The 17,411-nt window shown below is 44.3% G+C and overlaps 3 protein-coding genes across 5 annotated transcripts; 2 read left to right on the top strand and 1 right to left on the bottom strand.

Annotated features, from left to right (window-relative positions):
- The first annotated feature begins 2,577 nt into the window (after positions 1 to 2,577).
- On the top strand, positions 2,578 to 4,217 carry RBM8A (RNA binding motif protein 8A). 3 transcript variants are annotated; one of them, XM_081306047.1, is made up of 6 exons: positions 2,578 to 2,717; positions 2,966 to 3,025; positions 3,132 to 3,206; positions 3,349 to 3,485; positions 3,769 to 3,905; positions 4,015 to 4,217. In XM_081306047.1, the coding sequence occupies exons 1-6, from the start codon at positions 2,651 to 2,653 to the stop codon at positions 4,058 to 4,060; spliced, it is 522 nt and encodes a 173-aa protein (XP_081162173.1). In that variant the 5' UTR covers positions 2,578 to 2,650; the 3' UTR covers positions 4,061 to 4,217. The 3 variants fall into 3 exon arrangements, with proteins under 3 accessions (XP_081162173.1, XP_081162172.1, XP_081162171.1); XM_081306046.1 differs by having other exon boundaries at positions 2,581 to 2,717; positions 3,129 to 3,206; XM_081306045.1 differs by having other exon boundaries at positions 2,658 to 2,754; positions 3,129 to 3,206.
- Positions 4,218 to 4,365: 148 nt separating this feature from the next.
- LOC308655780 (gonadotropin-releasing hormone II receptor) lies at positions 4,366 to 10,308 on the bottom strand. The gene is made up of 3 exons (XM_081306048.1): positions 9,291 to 10,308; positions 5,598 to 5,808; positions 4,366 to 4,927 (listed from the first exon to the last, which is right to left on the bottom strand). The coding sequence occupies exons 1-3, from the start codon at positions 9,798 to 9,800 to the stop codon at positions 4,518 to 4,520; spliced, it is 1,131 nt and encodes a 376-aa protein (XP_081162174.1). The 5' UTR covers positions 9,801 to 10,308; the 3' UTR covers positions 4,366 to 4,517.
- Positions 10,309 to 10,425: 117 nt separating this feature from the next.
- Positions 10,426 to 17,241, top strand: PEX11B (peroxisomal biogenesis factor 11 beta). The gene is made up of 4 exons (XM_081306044.1): positions 10,426 to 10,524; positions 11,237 to 11,352; positions 11,680 to 11,881; positions 16,547 to 17,241. The coding sequence occupies exons 1-4, from the start codon at positions 10,427 to 10,429 to the stop codon at positions 16,953 to 16,955; spliced, it is 825 nt and encodes a 274-aa protein (XP_081162170.1). The 5' UTR covers position 10,426; the 3' UTR covers positions 16,956 to 17,241.
- The last annotated feature ends 170 nt before the right edge of the window (positions 17,242 to 17,411 follow it).

Genomic DNA, 17,411 nt, shown 5'->3' with positions numbered 1-17,411 from the left:
AAGACTACTGCTCACTCTCTGAGAATGTCTACCTTCACCTTTCACTTACTAACAATGCTCTTCCTTTTTCCTAAAATCTAATGGGTCATTAGATTATTTTCTGTGACACAGTCACAGGAGGGTAGGAACCTGAAGCTCCAAACCTCTGTACATGTGTCCTGACAAGAGGAAATTTAGACACAAAAAACCTAGTAGGAGAATTTTCTTATAAAGGAAAATAAAGTGACAGTAAAGTAAAATTCAAGTACAGAATATCCTCCCTCTCTCTCTCTCTCATCCACATTATTTTGGGTCTTCATTTCTCCTACAGATAATAGGTAGTTTGCTGAGGAATGTGACAAATCTTATGGACTTAAGTCAGGCAGAGGAGAGAGAGAGAGAGAGAGAGAGAGAGAGAGAGAGAGAGAGAGAGAGAGATCTCCAAGCAGAGAACAACAAAAGAAACGATGCTGCCCCCAAATTTATTGCTGTTTGACATTTGTTAGAACTGGGTTCCACCTTCTGTAGTCTTTACCAATCAGCAGTTTTCCTTCTCCTTTCCATTTGATATTTATCCATTCATGAAGTATTTACCATACACCTACTATGAGCCTGGTACTGGGATAAACTTGCAGATAATTCTAACTAAGCATCTCTGCCAAAAGGATTACAAGCTAACGGGAAAAAAAGAGGCAATACACAAGGTTGAAAGTAAACAAGATAACTTAAGTCCTAGAAGGATGAAAACCCCTTTGGTGCCTGGTGTAGTGGCACACACCTGTAATCCCAGCAATTTGGGAGGTTACGGCAGGAGGATCACAAGTTCAAAGCCAGCTTCAGCAACTAATTTAGGCCCTAAGCAACTTAGTGAGAGCCTTCCTCAAAATAAAACATAAAAGGGCTGGGGATACACCTCAGTGGGTAAGCACCCCTGGGTTCAATTCCAGTACCACAAAGAAAAGAAAGAAAACCCCTTAGTGACAGTAGTATTCAGACCTAAAGAATGAGGTTGAGCCAGCCATGTGAAGGGCTGGAGGAAAAGCATCGGAACAGAAAGTTGCAAATGCCCAGAGATGAGTTAAGGGATAGTATAGGAAGGGCTTAGTGGGTGAGGGAGAATCTCAGGTGACAAAACTGGAGACATAGGGACAGTTAGCTATGTAAGTTTTAATTTTATTCTAAGTGCAACAAAATCAAGGGAAGGACTTTTAAAATAGGAATGTAACCAGATGACTTTTAAAGATTAGACTATGTAATGTATACAACTGCTGTATACAACTGTTTTGCATGGAAAACTACTCATCTCCAAAGGCCCAGTTAAAATGCTAAACCCTCTTAGTCCCAGAAATGTTCTTGATACTGCCATTATGATAGCAGTTATCACTTTCATAGTGTACTATATATAGTGAGTGCTATCAATGCAATTATTTATCCTCTTGCCAGCACTTCTTCTAATATTAGACACACATATAGGCATAACTATTTGATTAATAAGTGAATCTGCAGCCTGCTATTGTTGAAGGTGTACATAAGGATTCTAGAACTTGGGGGCAATGTAGGTTTTACTTCAACTCCTAGGTTTTTGAAGGTAGAACACCTGTTCCATCATCAAAGAACTAAAGCCATTATTTTATTTAAGGCCATGCCTTTTCTTCCTTAATTTCCAGAGGGTGGCAGGGAGCGTTTGAAAGATATAGCTTTAAAAAAATATATATCCAGGCATGGTTAGCCCACTACTGTAATCCCAGACACTCCGGAGGCTGGCAGGAGGATTAAGTATGCGGATGGCCTCAGCAATTTAGCAAGATCTGTCTCCAAATAAAAAGTAAAAAGGGGTCTGAGGAGGTATTTCAGTGGTAAAGCGCCCCTGGTTTCATCCCCTACAGCCGGGTTTCAACCGCAGCCTTGTGTGTTGGTTTTCTTGGGAAGAAATTCGGGGCTGGCGGTCCGTTCTGGGAGGTGTTTTGTTTCTGTTTTTTTTTGTTTTTGGTCCAGGGACGAACCCAGGGCCGTTTAGCCACTGAACCCCATCCCCAGCCCTTATTTATGACTTACTTAGAGACAGGGTTTCACCGAGTTGTTCAGGGCCCCGCTAAGTTGCTGAAGCTGGCTCCGAACTTGTGATCCTCCAGCCTCAGCCTCTGGCCTGGAGCAGCTAAACTTTTTCTGCGGCGTGGGATGTGACTCCCGGGTCTCGCACCTGCTAGGCCAGCGCGCTACCGCCGAGCTACCTCCCCAGCCCTGATCTGAACCTCGTCTCTTTTCTTTTTAAGGCTTCTATCATGGATGGGGTGCTTCTCAGAACAGGGTACAGGCCTAGAATTTTTAAGATAAAAAACTTTTAAATTCTTCCATTCCCTACTTTGGAATGAAAGCTGCCCTTCAGCAAGGAATTAGGCCCGGTCTCAAGATTAAACGGAAGCCATTGACTCCTCCTAGTTTGTCCCTGCCAATGCAGCTGGTCTCGGCTCGTGACCTACCAAGATGGCTACCAAATGCTTCCGGCATCTTTTTGAACTAGGCCCGCCCTTAGTGCGTATTTTTACCGCGCCGAGGACGGGACTTAAAGGTGGGCTGTGATTGGTCAGCTTGGCGACCTTTCCCCTCTGCGACAGCCTGCCGAGGTGCCTAGTTCCCCGGCGGTCCGGACGAGCGCTAGTACAGAGGCAAGATGGCTGACGTGCTGGATCTTCATGAGGCCGGAGGCGAGGATTTCGCCATGGATGAGGATGGGGACGGTGAGGACAGTGGAGGCGGCTACGGGAAGCGGGGAAGGTGCGAGAGAAGAGTGTAACAGGAAAAAGGTCCTGGGGCGGACGGATGGGAGTGGGGAGTGCGGTCTCGGTGCGAGACTCCTCCCCCTTCGGAAGGAACGGGGCGGGCCCGGAGGGGACCGCCTGGCGGCGGCTTAGGCTCTCGGCGTGTTGGGATACAGTTGTCATAAATGACTCTCTTGTTACCCATCCTTTCTCCTCTGGGGCTTCAGAGAGTATCCACAAACTTAAAGAAAAAGCGAAGAAAAGGAAGGGCCGCGGCTTTGGTTCAGGTGAGTGTGGGGACTTGAGGTCGAGAGGCTTGTCGGCGGGAGCGGAGTTGGGGCGCCCGGGACTCCGGGGAGAGTCTCCGTGATCTGGTTGTGTTCTCTATAGAAGAGGGGTCCCGAGCGCGGATGCGAGAGGATTATGACAGTGTGGAGCAGGACGGCGATGAGCCTGGACCACAACGCTGTGAGTAAGGTGGAGCCTGCGGAGAGCGTGTCTGTGGGCAGTTAAAACCCGAGCTCCCCGAGATGAGACTCACTCCGGAGTCTGCACTTAGTGCATTCCCCTGTCCCAGGCGCGCACACAGCTACCCTTTCTTCCCCAACAGCTGTTGAAGGCTGGATTCTCTTTGTCACTGGAGTCCATGAGGAAGCCACTGAAGAAGACATTCATGACAAATTTGCAGAATATGGCGAAATAAAAAACATCCACCTTAACCTGGATAGGCGCACAGGATACCTGAAGGTATCCTAAGCGACCCGTTATTGCCTTCCTTTCCCCTTGGCCTTGGTGGTTCTGTTTGCTGCGGTTCAAATAAAATGACATAGGAAATTGATTTTGTTGGACAAAGAAAAGAGACGGAGACAAACAAAACAGACACCTGTGTACAGTAGGGACATACGATGTACATTCATTGTGTGAAGCTTTTAGATTTTTCTTTTTAAGTATGAATTTATATTTGAGGATGAGGATACTTGATGCTTGGTAAAACAGGAAGGTTTTAACATCTTACTTTTCACTTACCCAGGGTTATACTCTAGTTGAATATGAAACATACAAAGAGGCCCAGGCTGCTATGGAAGGACTCAATGGCCAGGATTTGATGGGACAGCAGATCAGCGTAGATTGGTGTTTTGTTCGAGGTCCACCCAAAGGCAAGAGAAGGTAAAATGGAGAGGGCAAACACTGTTGGTGAAGGGAACATGAATAAAACTGAACAAGGACATTTTATTATATCCTATGATGAATTCCCTGCCTTCCTCTTTTTCCCTAGAGGTGGCCGAAGGCGCAGCAGGAGTCCAGACCGGAGACGTCGTTGACAGTTCCTCTCTTGTCCAGGTGGTCTCTCCAAGATTCCATTTGGCTATGCAAGCCTCAACAAATAGGGCTGAAGTGGAACTCACTCTGTTTATATTTAAACTGTTATCCTGTTTGCTGTTTCTTTTGAGTCATGAATAAATGTCCCTTTTTAGTTTTTGGTTTTCTACATTTAAACTTACTTTCATGTTGTAGTAGTGAAGCTCTGATGCACTATTTACAGTAAGGCAATATGGGTCATTGTGGAGATACTTCTATTAAGGATTGAATTCTGTGAGTTTCTGCTTTAGACATAGTCTCAAGTCTCAGGTCAAAACACAGTTCTTCTCAGCACTTCTTTTGTTGGAAGCTAAAAAAGCAGGGGCAGCAGAGAGATGTTCTTAGGGTATTGGAGAGTAATGACTATTTATACTCAGGAGTAATGACTATTCTTTATACTCCGTTGTGAGAAAACGGATGTTATAGGAATGTCTCTTTTGTTTCTCCTCTTCTTGATGTCACAATTGTTTGCATTTTCAGCTGTCTGAGGGTTTTACTCTCCTGTTGGGGCATTCTCCCAGACCCTCCTTCCTGGGAGGAGTCTTTACTGAGTGTTTGGTGCCCTCTCCGGCAGCCGAGGGTGAAGGCTCCATAGAGGAGAGGATCCAAAGGAGCATTGAGAAGGCCAAAGAGGAAAAGGATATGGCTGAGGCTGGGAGGGACTTCAGTTAGCATGGTGGGGGAGAACCAGTACCACAGACCCAGTAGGTAATAAGGTGTCCAGCAGAGGACGAAAGTCAGCAAAACAAGGAGGGCCAGTCGCAGGGCCCGAAGACGAACACGGGGGCGAGTGTCTAAGGAGCGGCGTAGGGTAAATTCATCAGCAGGGGCTGGGAATTTAGAAAATATACTGAAATTCAGAACTACTCAGCTTCTGAACTGTGTGTAGGGTGAACTGATGGAAGGGCAGATAGTGAAATGGAACCCTCACCACCAAGGAAGAGAATGATGTAAATCCTCTTACCCTCCCCAACCTGGCACTATGACATGACAGACATGCTTGAGAAAAGGTGTTTTTGTTTGTGATACTGGGAATTGAATCTAGAGCTTCCCGCATACTAGGAAAGTGCTTTATCACAGAAATACATACCCAGACCTTCTTGTAAATTATATTTTAAGACAGGGTCTCACTAAATTGGCCAAGCTGGCCTCAAACTTGTCTTAGTAGCTGGGATTACAGGCATTTGCCACCATGATGGTGAGAGGTTTTGGTTTGAGATGCTGTTAGGTGAAGCCACCAGGTCTTCAGGTCGACTTGAGGATGTTAAAGAACACTGATGACCTTTTTCTCTATTTCTGCCTAGTTTACTCAACTGAATTAGAGGCAGTTTAGAATTGAAGGCATTCAATAAAGTTTATCTCCAGTGTCAGGTGCTAGAGATATGGTTAGCATCTTACTTTGGTTTAGTGGCTGATATATAGCTGTTGGGTAGATAAATAAATGAAGCTAGAGGCAACAGTTCTGAGAATAAGACTAAGGCTTGGGAATTGAAGTCTCACCCTGGCTCCCCTTTCTGGTTCGAGGACTGGACACACTGAGGACAATGCGGCTATAGCAGATGGCCATGGCAGTTAGTGGCAGCAGAAAGAGGCAGCAGAAGGTGAAGAGGTTATAGGTGGTCTCTTGCCATTGAGCCTTGAAGCTGCCTTTGGTGACACACTGAGTGAAGGGGACTGGGCCAGCTCGGCGGACAGTATGGAACAGGAACAGCTGGAATGAAGTTGAGACTCTTAGAACTGGTTCCCACACCATCCAACCTACTCACCTGTGTCACAATAGCTCCTCCCAATTGATCGTTATTAATTCCAGGTGGAATAGTACAGCACTGGGTAGTGGTTCATCCATAGTACTACTTTAAAACGGTGAGAAATGTATCTTGAAAATGCCTGTCTTTCCCTTAAGCTTGAATAGGGTGCTTAGCATGCAACTTGTTAAAATCCTGGAACTTAAAAAGAGTCCTGCCTTTTCAAATACTAGCTTAACACTGCACTTTATGAAAGAATGGTAACACCACCATTTTACCCGCATGGTTTCTCTGGTATATTTGTGGTAAATTTTTTTTTTTTCTTTTTTGGTATCAGGGGTACTTAACCACTGAGCAACATGCCCAGCCCTTTTTTGTTTTTTATCTTGCAAAGGCCTCACTAAGTTGCTGAGGCTGTTTTTGAACTTGTGATCCTCCTGCCTTGGCAGTTTAATATTTTCCAAATGCTATTGACTGCCCCTCCTCCCTTTGGTAAATTGCTGGGGTTTGGGTTGAATCAGTAGAATATTTTTCAGTTTACAGTTGCAGGGTTAGAATACCTTTATTCTAGTAATGTAAATCAATCGAGTCACTGTTTGATAAGAGGTAAGCCCAGTAGGTGTCGGATTCCTAGATACTCAGCCTTTTTTAGGAAAGTGAGTTCAGCAAACATGAGGAACTTTGAGAATTATGAGAAGGACTATAAAAATAGTCAAAGCCCTTGAAATTTACAAGTTTGGTCCATAGCCTTGCTTCTCTCCTTTTTCATATTTTATGTTAACTTACCACCTACAATAGAAATATTCCTTTCAACTACTTAAAACTTGGAACTTTGAGCCTGAAAAAAAGGAAGTTCTAGCTATACCTAATACTCCCTCTCTACTCTTACATCACACTATAATTTTTTAGGGAAACTAATATTTTAAATACAGGATATGGACAGTACAGAATTTATTCAAGACTAATCATCTTCTTTACATATGTACATGTCACTACAAATTTGCCATTGAAACAAAGATTGCAATTATCAGATTGCCAAACTTCGAAAAAGAATTAAATTCATTTACTAGTACATCATCTTGTGCCAGCATGAATTTTAAGGGATTCAGCCAAAGGCATAAGGTAGGTAGTGGTAGAGCCTAGACTTGGGAGGGGAAAAAAAGCAAAGTAAAAGAGTCAAACAATACAATAATAACAGTCATCCCCCACATCTAAACTTTTATTTAAACAAACCCAATTTCTATTGCACTGTGGCAACAGGCCTCTTAATTCTCTGTGTGGTGCCAGATAGACCCAACCTGATCTTTTCTTAAAATTGGGCATCTCGCCAGAAAGCCATGAAAAGCTAATTTCGGCTTTACTATAAATTACTGCAAATTCTGAACCTGCTTGGAATGCCTGCCCGTGCCTTGAACTCACCCATGCCTGGCTCTCTGACCAGATAGCAGCCCTCTCTGAAACTTAGTGACACCTCATAAATATTGGCCTTCCCTGGCCAGACAACGACCCTCTCTGAGGCTCTAATGGTCCTCATAAATTCTGATGTTGGGGTCAGCAAAAAATGTAAACTGTGATGTGATGCTTGTCAGAGTTCTGTTATCTGTAACCCCCCTTTGTGTAACTTTCTGGGCTATAAAGCTGGGCTGCAGGAAAGCTGGGGTGCTGTCTTGTTCCTGCCGTTTGGGGAGGGAGAGGCAGCCTGGCCGGTTGAAATAATAAGCTTGCTTTAATTTGATTTTAATTGGAGTCAGTGGTCTTGCGTCCTGGTCTAACAGTGCCAGGGAGTGAACCTATTATGTTTAGCATGTAAAGCAGGCAATCTACCACTGAGCTATATCCCTAGCCTGCAGGCTTCTTTTTATTGTTTGGGGTGGTAAAGATACTGTTTGAAACAGTGGAAGATTGTGTGTGTGTGTGTGTGCGCGCGTGCGTGCATTCGTGCCTGCGTGTGTGTCCCTTAGTACTGTAGTCAGACTTTTGATAGTTAAATTTCTAATATTTGAGAACTTAAACATCAAACCTTAAATCCAACTATGATGCATTATTCCACAGACTGAAGTCATAGACCCTTTTCAGTCTCCTGACATAGTCCTAATTCTACAGTCTCTTGGTTAGTCGTTTTTGTTTTGAAGGAATTGCTCAACATTTAGCTTTTTTCTAGATTTCTACAGAATTGAGATTGGATTAACCAGTACTCAAATTTGGATGCTCCCCTGTTTACAGTTTTAACACCCATTCTACAGTAAAGCCAGAGTAAAAAATTACAAAACTGATTATGTCATTCTTCTTTTACCTTAGTGTTTCCACTGCTCTCAGAATAAAGTATGAATTTAGTACTTCCCTGAATAGCAACCTCTTGGGATCCTCCACCCTCCATCTTCAGCATTTTTCCTTTTTTAACCTGTTTAATACCTTTCTATTTTTCAAGAATTAAATTTTTCAGACTGCAAAAGTTGGTCAGACACTCTCCATTGTTTTTTTTTTTTTTTTAAGAGAGAGGAAAGGTGGGGGGAGGGGGAGAGAGAGAGAGAGAGAGAGAATTTATTTATTTATTTTAGTTCTCAGCGGACACAACATCTTTGTTGGTATGTGGTGCTGAGGATCGAACCCGGCCGCACGCATGCCAGGCAAGCGCGCTACCACTTGAGCCACAACCCCAGCCCTCTCCATTGTTCTTTAACTCCTTACCTTTAGCATAATACTTTTGACTGCACACTCTAGTGTAATAGCCCAATTTGTCTGCTGCATGAGTCTATATCTATCTATCTATCTATCTATCTATCTATCTATCTATCTATCTTTTTGGTCCTGAGGATTGAACCCCGGGGCTTTACCACTGAGCTACATTCCCAGTGCTTTTATTTCTTTTAATTTGAGCCAGGGTCTTGCTAAATTGCTGAGGCTGGCCTTGAAATTCTGATCCTCCTGCCTCTACCTCCTGAGTCACTGGGATTACAAGCATGTTCTATCACATCGGGTTATAAGTTTTCTGAAGACAGAACTTTTGTTGCTATATCCTTAGCATTTGAGTATCAAGAGATGACATGTATTTTTTTTTTTGAATCTGTGAATGAATACCTCCAAGTTTTACCCAAAGCCCCTGACTTCCCTCCTCTTAGTAGATTCCCATTTCCTCCCTGCCTTAGAGTTTTTCTGCACCAATCTCCTGAAGAAGGTGGAAACGGTAAGCTGCACAGAGGTGGAAGCCATGCTCAGTAAAGCAAACCTAAAGGAAGAGGCCCCTATAATGGGGTAGTGCTTTTCAAAAGTAGGCTTTTACCAGATGTAAATTAACATGCAAACGATCTTAACTTGCCCCAGAGATAAGAGGCGCCCCCAAGGAAGATTAATGGCTAACGTGGCCAATGGAACTCTTTTTTGACACTCAAGGCTCATACAACGTAATCAAATTCTCGTCCGGCCCAGCCCATATTCCCAAGTCACTCACCTGGGGCAAGGCAAGCAGGAAACTAAGTCCCCAGGCTATCCCCAGAAGTTTCTTTGCACCTGAGCGGGGTCCAAGCGGGTTGAGTACTGCTGCCTGGCGGTCAAGTCCTATGACTACAGGCAGGAAAGCTGCAGCATACATGGCCATTAGTTTCAGGAACATAAGTGTCCGACATGCGATGTCCCCAGCCAGCCACTGAACAGTAATATTCCAGGTAGCATCTAGGGGCATAACCACAAAAGTGACCAGCAAGTCGGCAGCTGCCAAATGGGCGAAGAGTCGCCGGACGGGAGAGGGTCGGCGCTGGCTGGATTGCCGCCGGGTCACAGACCACAGCACGGCCAAGTTACCGCCAGCTGAAGAAACGAAGAGCGCCACGGTCACCCCCACTCGGACCTTGGCTGCAGCTGAGAAAGTGGGGAGCTCTGAGTCTTCCAGCTCCACTCCTGATCCCGCCCATATCTCCTCCCCCACTGCTGACCCGCGAGGGGTGCCATTGCCAGCAGACATGGTGGCCTGGAAGGGAAGGCTGGGGAGGAGGACGTGGGGTCTGCAGCAGTGAGCTCCGGTCGCTGGCTGATTCTTCGCTCGCCTTTTCAGGACCTGACGAGGGCTATTGCGGATGTCGTCCACTAAAGGCTCTGTCCCTTGAGACGCTCTATCTGTTCTGGAGGACACCAAGAACCTGGTGCTAATCACGCCCTTTGCCGCTTGGACAGTTCGATCAGTCGGGACCTCGTACTGCCAAGACCTCTGTAGCGCCTAGACGACTGGACTCGGCCGGAGCGTCGCGTGCACGCGGGAGTGTGCGCGCGTGGGGCGGTCCGCGGAGTCCGCCCGCCGCGACTTCCATCCCGCGGCGCCTTTTCCGTCCAGCCTCCGTGCCTCCAGGCCCCGGCCATGGTCCTGAATATTTAGATCTCGAAGTGCTGCTGGAGGCGTGTTTCAGGGATAGAGACCATCCCATAAGGGGTCCGCTGACCGAGAAGCCTCACAACACGGAAGTGTAGGCCACGAGGTAAACGCTGGCGTCCTGAAATTCCGTTCCCGGGCCGGCTCCATTCGCTTTCTCGCTGTTCTGTGTGTCCCTCGCGAGGCACCGTCGGATCGCCCAGGAGGCGTGACTAGGCGCTGGGATGAGGGCGGGAGCGGACAGTGGAGGCGGGGCTGCCGCTGTCATGGACGCCTGGGTCCGCTTCAGTGCTCAGAGCCAGGCCCGGGAGCGGCTGTGTAGGTGCGGCCAAAACAGGAATAGGGAAGGGTGGGCAGAAGAACATTATCGTGAGGCGGGGGTCACTGCAGGTACGGGGGTCCAAGAGGGTCAACTCCGGCTACGGGGGCCTGGACGGACAGAGAGGCACAGACTTGAGCTGGTTGTGAGGAGATGATTCTTCTCCGACTCACAGGAAAGATGGGAAAACTGAGGCACGAGTGGGCCACGGGGCGGCCGCCCGGGGGGGTGGTTTCCACAGGTGATCAACAGTTTGCCCACTAGGCCCTGGTGGGACGCGGAGCGTTCACCCGCGGTGGACAGCGACCCGGGCTTTTGCCCAGAGCCGAGGAGACGCCCGTTTCTCGGTGCCCCACCGTGCAGTCACCTGAGGGCCTCGGCCCCGCTCCCTCGTGGTCTCCGCCTCGAGCCTGACCTGTCTTAGTCACCTGTGAGACTGGCTGTCCAGTTTCTGCCCCTCTGCGTCGTGTGTGCACACCGGGCGGACGCGTCGCCGGGACCCGGCTCCTCCGGGCGCCTCCGGGCCGTCATGGCCCGGGACCTCACGCTCTAGATAATCCTTCCCCACCCTTGTAGGCTCCTCTGACCGCTCAGCCTCTCCCTCCCCTGCCTGGAGAGACGCGGAGGAGGAGCGGGCCGCAGTCCAGCCTCGGTTTTTGGAGAAGCTTCGAGGGGAGGGGAGGGAGGGTCCGCCCTCACTTGGCCTCTCCTCCAGGGCCGCCCAGTACGCTTGCTCGCTTCTCGGCCACGCACTGCAGAGACACGGGGCCAGCCCCGAGTTACAGAAACAGATCCGACAACTGGAGGGCCATCTGAGCCTCGGAAGGAAGCGTGAGTCAGCCCAGCCTCCACCCTCACCTGCTCTCCCCCTGACCCGCTCCTGTTTTTTACCACTTCTCCCTCCTTTGACTTTGCACTTATTCTCTGAATGTGTCCAACTGAGATGAGGGCAGGTATAAGGAAGTAAGGGAGGGTTGGAGAGAATAGAGCAAACTTGAGAAAACTAGGACTAAAATTTGAAGTAAAGAATAATGAACTATTCTGCTCTTTTTAGAAATCGTTGTTACTATCACTTGTTCAACTTTCACCTCTCTTTGTTGTGTGTTTTGTTTCTGACTCTACTTCCAAATCCTTGTGTTCCCTTGTTCTCTCCACAAGTTCTGCGCTTGGGCCACTCAGCAGACGCCCTTGAATCAGCCAAAAGAGCTGTGCACCTGTCAGACGTTGTCCTGAGATTCTGCATCACTGTTAGTCACCTCAATCGAGCCTTGTACTTTGCCTGTGACAACGTCCTATGGGCTGGAAAGTCTGGACTAGCTCCCCGTGTGGATCAGGAAAAGTGGGCCCAGCGTTCATTCAGGTTTGTTACCCTTTTTTCTTGAAATACCTTTGGTAGCCTCCATACTACAGAGCTTGCCTTTTAAGAGAAAAAAATCTCTCAGGATCTTCCCAGAGCACAGTTGTCCCTCCATATCCATGGGTTCCACAAATTCAACCAACCACAGATTTAAAATGCATCTGTATTGAACAGTCTTTTTGTCATTATTTCTTAAATAATATGGTATAGCATCTCTTTACATAGCATATACATTGTAGTATTAGAGAATGATCTAGAGTTGATTTAAAGTATATGAGAGGATATGTGTAGGTTATATGCAAATACTATGCCAGTTTAATGGAGGAACAGGGGAAAGGAAGGGAGATGGGACTGGGAAAGACAGTAGAATGAATCAGACATAACTTTCCTATGTTTGTATATGAATACATGACCATTGTAACTCCGTATCATATATAACTACAATACTTGGAATTTATACTCCATGTATGTATGATGTGTCAAAGTACATCATTTTTTTTAAGAGAGAGAGAGAGAATTTTTAATATTTATTTTTTTAGTTTTTGGTGGACACAACATCTTTGTTTGTATGTGATGCTGAGGATTGAACCCAGGCTGCACGCATGCCAGGCGCACTACCACTTGAGCCACATCCCCAGCCCCAAAGTACATCATTTATAACTAAAAATTAACAAAACAAAACAAAAATAATATGCCAACTTATAAAAGGGACTTGAGCATTTGTGGAGTTTTGGTAGGATTTAGGTATCCAAGGAGTATCCTGAACCAATTCCCCAAAGGGAAACTATATACCAAAGACAGTTATATGTGTCTTAATCACTTGGTTTCAAATCTTCATTTAGATCCTAAACTGTCAGAGAAAAATAAATGTGGGCACATGGAAGACACATGCTCTTCCATGATGTAGTACCAATTCCCAGGAAGTTTCCCATCTAATGGGAGAGCCATATTAAAACAACCACTCACTTATATTTATGGAAAAGTACAGGGTGTTATGAGAGAATGTATCAAGGGGAGCTGACTTAGATTCAAGGATCAGGGAAGAATTATTTGAGAAAGTAATATTTTAGTTCAAACTTGAAGTCTGAATAGTAGTTAGACAAAAGAAACAACAGAAAAGGTCTTTCCAAACAGAAAATTGCATATGTAGTAAATAATAAAAAGCTAGATGATGAATAGTATTGCGTAAAGGGCATAAATTCAACTTGAGAGATAAGAGCCAGTCTTATTCAGAGCCTTTGAGGTAAGATTTTTGTTGTTGTTATTGTTTAAATTTTATCCTGCATACATATTGAAGGATTCAAAAAAGGGATTTGACATGACTTGAATTGTATTTAAAGAACATTTTGTTGTTGTTACCAGGGATTTAACCCTCTGAGCCACATCCCCAACCCTTTTTTATTTTTTATTTTGAGACAAGTCTCTCTGAGTTGCTTAGGGCCTTACTAAGTTGCTGAAGCTGGCTTTGAACTTGCAATTCTCCTGCTTCAGTCTCCCAAGCCATCAGGATTACAGGAATGCACCATCATGCCTGGCCAAGAACACCTATCTTGCTGTGATGTGGAAAATGGATTATAGTAAACCAAAGGGGAGGAGATGATCAATTGTGGGCAAGAAATGATATTGGCATGGACTAAGTGGGTGAAGTAAAATATGATTTGAGAATAAAATTGGTTAAGTGCCCCTGGGTTAAATCCCTGGTACCAAAAAAAAAAAAAAAAAAAAAATCTTCCTGTTACAGTTGATTCCCCATCTGCAGATTCAGCGAACCACAGATCAAAAAATATTAGGGGAAAAAATTGCATCTGTTTTGAACTTGTATGCACTTTTTTCCTTGCCATGGTTCCTCAATATAGTATAATAATTATTTGTATAGAATTTGCATTGTGTAGGTATTATAATGAATCTAGAGATGATTTAAAGTGTACAAGAGATTGTGCACAGGTTATACGCAAATACTATGCATATATTTTACATAAGAAACTTAAACTTGTGCAGATTTTGGTATCTGTAGGGATAAGGGTTCAAGAACAAATTCCCTTCAGATTCTGAAGGATAACTGTACATATCATCTCTATTTGTCTTTTGTAGGGGGACTTTTTCTTTTCTTATTCATTATATCAGCATCTTTCCATCTCCATTTCCGCCCTGCTTTGAATCTTTCTCAGTGAGTCACAGCTCCAAAATGGTTTATGATGGTGAGAGTGGAGACATGACTGGAGTGGTATTGAAAGGCAACTCCCTAGAAGAGTATATATGCTATATTTATTCATTTTATTCAACAAATATTTATTAAGCTCATATTATATTGCATGCACTGGTCTAGAAACAGGGATATAGTGGTTAAAGACAAACAAGGTCCTCCTTCCTATGGAACGTACAGTGTAATGAGGGAGACAGATCAGACAATAAGAAGAATATCAGATAATGGCAAGTGTTATGAAGAAAATTGAAATAGAATCATGTGGTAGATAGTAAATGGCTCACTGCTTTAGACTGAAGGTCAAGGAAACCCTCTCTGAAGATGTAACGTTTACGCTCAGACCCGAAGAGCAAAAATGAGCCAGCCATGTGAAGTTTTTCAAGAGAGAAGATTCCAGGTACAGGAAGTAGATAATACAAAGGCACTAAGACGGGAACAATCTGGATGGGATCGAAATATAGAAGGAAACCAACATTGTTGGAACATAGTGATTGAGGAAAGAATGGTTCAAGAGAGGCAGAGGCCAGATATGTTGAGTCTGGAAGCCTGTTTAAGGTATCTAAATTTTATTGTAAATGTGATAGGAAGGAAATTGTGGAACGTTTTAAGAACAGGAGTAGTGATGTGATTTATATTTATGCTAAATACTTTATTAAATGAAATTGTTGTGGGGCAAATGGCTATAGAGAGACTAGTCAAAAGATTAAAGCAGAGTTATTAGATTCAGGATATATTTTGGAGGTAGGATGATTTGTTGAGTACAGACCAATGTTGTCAGAGTGGGTTAACAATCAAAAACAAATTTTGTACTTAAGGAATTTATGATCTTAACACATTTGGCAATTACTTAAAACCTTTAGGCCTCTTTTTAAACATTTTTAAAAAAAAATAACTGGATTTAGCTGATCTATAATATGTATGTGTCTCTCCAGTAACTAAAGTTTGTTCTTTGAAAACAAGTTGGTTGCTTGCTTGCTTGCTTTATTTATACATACATACATACATACATACATACCAGGGATTGAACTCAGTGGGCTTAACCACTGAGCAATATTCCTAACCTTTTTTTTAAATATTTATTTTTTAGGTGTAGATGGATAAAACACAATGCCTTTATTTTTATGTGGTGCTGAGGATCGAACCTGGGTCCCGCCCGTGCTAGGGGGATGCTCTACCGCTGAGCCACAATCCCAGCCCCCTTCCCAACCTTTTTTTATATTTAGAAATAAGGTCTTGCTGAGTGGTTAGAGCCTCACTGAATTGCTGAGGCTGGTTTTAAACTCATTATCCTCCTGCCTCAGCCTCCTGAGCCACTGGGATTACAGGCATGTGTCACTGCGCCCAGCCTAAGTTTGCATTATTATGGGACAAAAGTTGAATATAGTATAGGTGAAGGGGTTGCCTCAAAAGTGTAATTTTAGGGCTGGGGATGTGGCTCAAGCAGTAGCGCGCTCGCCTGGCATGCGTGCGGCCCGGGTTCGATCCTCAGCACCACATATAAACAAAGATGTTGTGTCCGCCAAAAACCAAAATAAATAAATATTTAAAAAAAAAAAAGTGTAATTTTAGGTTGACCTTTAAAGATTTCATGATAATGAATTTTAAGACTGAATCTTAAGGTGCACACAAACACATACTGGTTACAGAAAGGTAGGGGACTTTTTCTTTTCTTATTCTTACTGCGATATACTTGACAAATGTAAGTTGTATACATTTAAGGTGTACAGTGTGATGTTTGGTATGTGTACATTATGAAATGATCACCACAATAGGCTAGTTAACATATTCTTCATTACCTCATAGTAACCTTTTTTTTTTTCCAATAGTGAAAACACTTAAGATCTACTTTCTTAGTTGGGCATGGTGGTACATGCCTGTAATCCCAACAACTCAGGAGGCTGAGGTAGGAACATCACAAGTTTGAGGCCAGCCTTGGCAAAGAAAGACCCTGTCTCAAAATAAAAAATTAAAATAGCTGGGGATGTAGCTCAGCGTTAAAACTCCTCTGGGTTCAATTCCCAGTATCAAAAAGGAAAAATAAACCTTCTTAACAAATTTTAAATATATAAAACAATATTGTTAACTATAGTTGCCATGCTATATGTTAGAGCTCCAGAACTTACTCAGCTTGCATAACAGAAACTCTATACTCTTTGACAAACATCTTCCCATTTCCTCTACCCCTAAACCTCTAGCAACTGTCATTTGATTCTGTGCTTCTATGAATTAGACTGTTTAGTTTCCACATGTATGTGAGATCATGTGGTATTTATCTTTCTGTGTCTAGCTTATTTCAATCAGCATAATATCCTGAAGGGAGGACATTTCTAATAGTAGATTATAACATTCACTTCTGATATTCTAATGTATAATCCCTTTGCTCTACATGAGAAGTAAATGTTTGTATGTTGGACACGTTAGGTAGGTATGCATGCCCTTCTAACCTTCTGCCCTGTGTATCTCAGGTACTATCTGTTTTCTCTCATCATGAATTTGAGCCGTGATGCTTATGAGATTCGCTTACTGATGGAACAAGAGTCTTCAGCTGGTAGCCGGCGAATGAAGGGTTCTGGAGGAGGAGGAGTCCCAGGAGGAATTGAACCTGGGGGACCTGGGGGCCCAGGGACTCCAGGAGGAGGCCTGCCCCAACTGGCTCTGAAGCTTCGGCTCCGAGTCCTGCTCCTGGCTCGGGTCCTTCGTGGGCATCCCCCTCTTCTGCTGGATGTGGTCAGAAATGCCTGCGATCTCTTCATTCCACTGGACAAATTAGGCCTCTGGCGTTGTGGCCCTGGGGTTGTGGGGCTTTGTGGTCTTGTGTCCTCCATCCTGTCTATTCTCACCCTAATCTGCCCCTGGCTACGACTCAAGCCCTGATGTTCTGGTATAGGATAAGGAGGGGAACTAAACTAGTGAGGTGGAATTTTAGATTGCATCCCCCCCACCTGTATCATCCTCATTCCAATTCTACTCCTTAATTGAAGTTAAAATTCAGAGATTTGGGGGTGAAGGAAGGAACTTTGGGGAAGATGAGGTGAGGACAGATGACTTGCCAATAGAATGATTCTAATACACAGCTATGCCTGAGGTTTTATTCTTTTATTTTTTCATTGTCTGTGTCTCTCTTGATGTAATTTATCAATCTTAAGTCAATTTAAGAGTCTGTCTCTGTGTATCTTTTTTACCTTCTCAGACCTCTGTCCAGAAATTTAAAATGGGATTGCTTTTTGGTAGGAGAAGTTTAAGATTTGGTTTGAAAGGTTCTAACTGCCATTTTATTCTCAGAGAGGTAGCTTATGGCAGGTTTTCTCCTTTCAACTCAAAGTCATAATT

The sequence above is a fragment of the Spermophilus citellus genome (genome assembly GCF_964194105.1).
Source record: "Spermophilus citellus genome assembly, chromosome: 9".
Classification (NCBI taxonomy): domain Eukaryota; kingdom Metazoa; phylum Chordata; class Mammalia; order Rodentia; family Sciuridae; genus Spermophilus; species Spermophilus citellus.
This window is presented reverse-complemented; position numbering and strand designations above follow the sequence as displayed.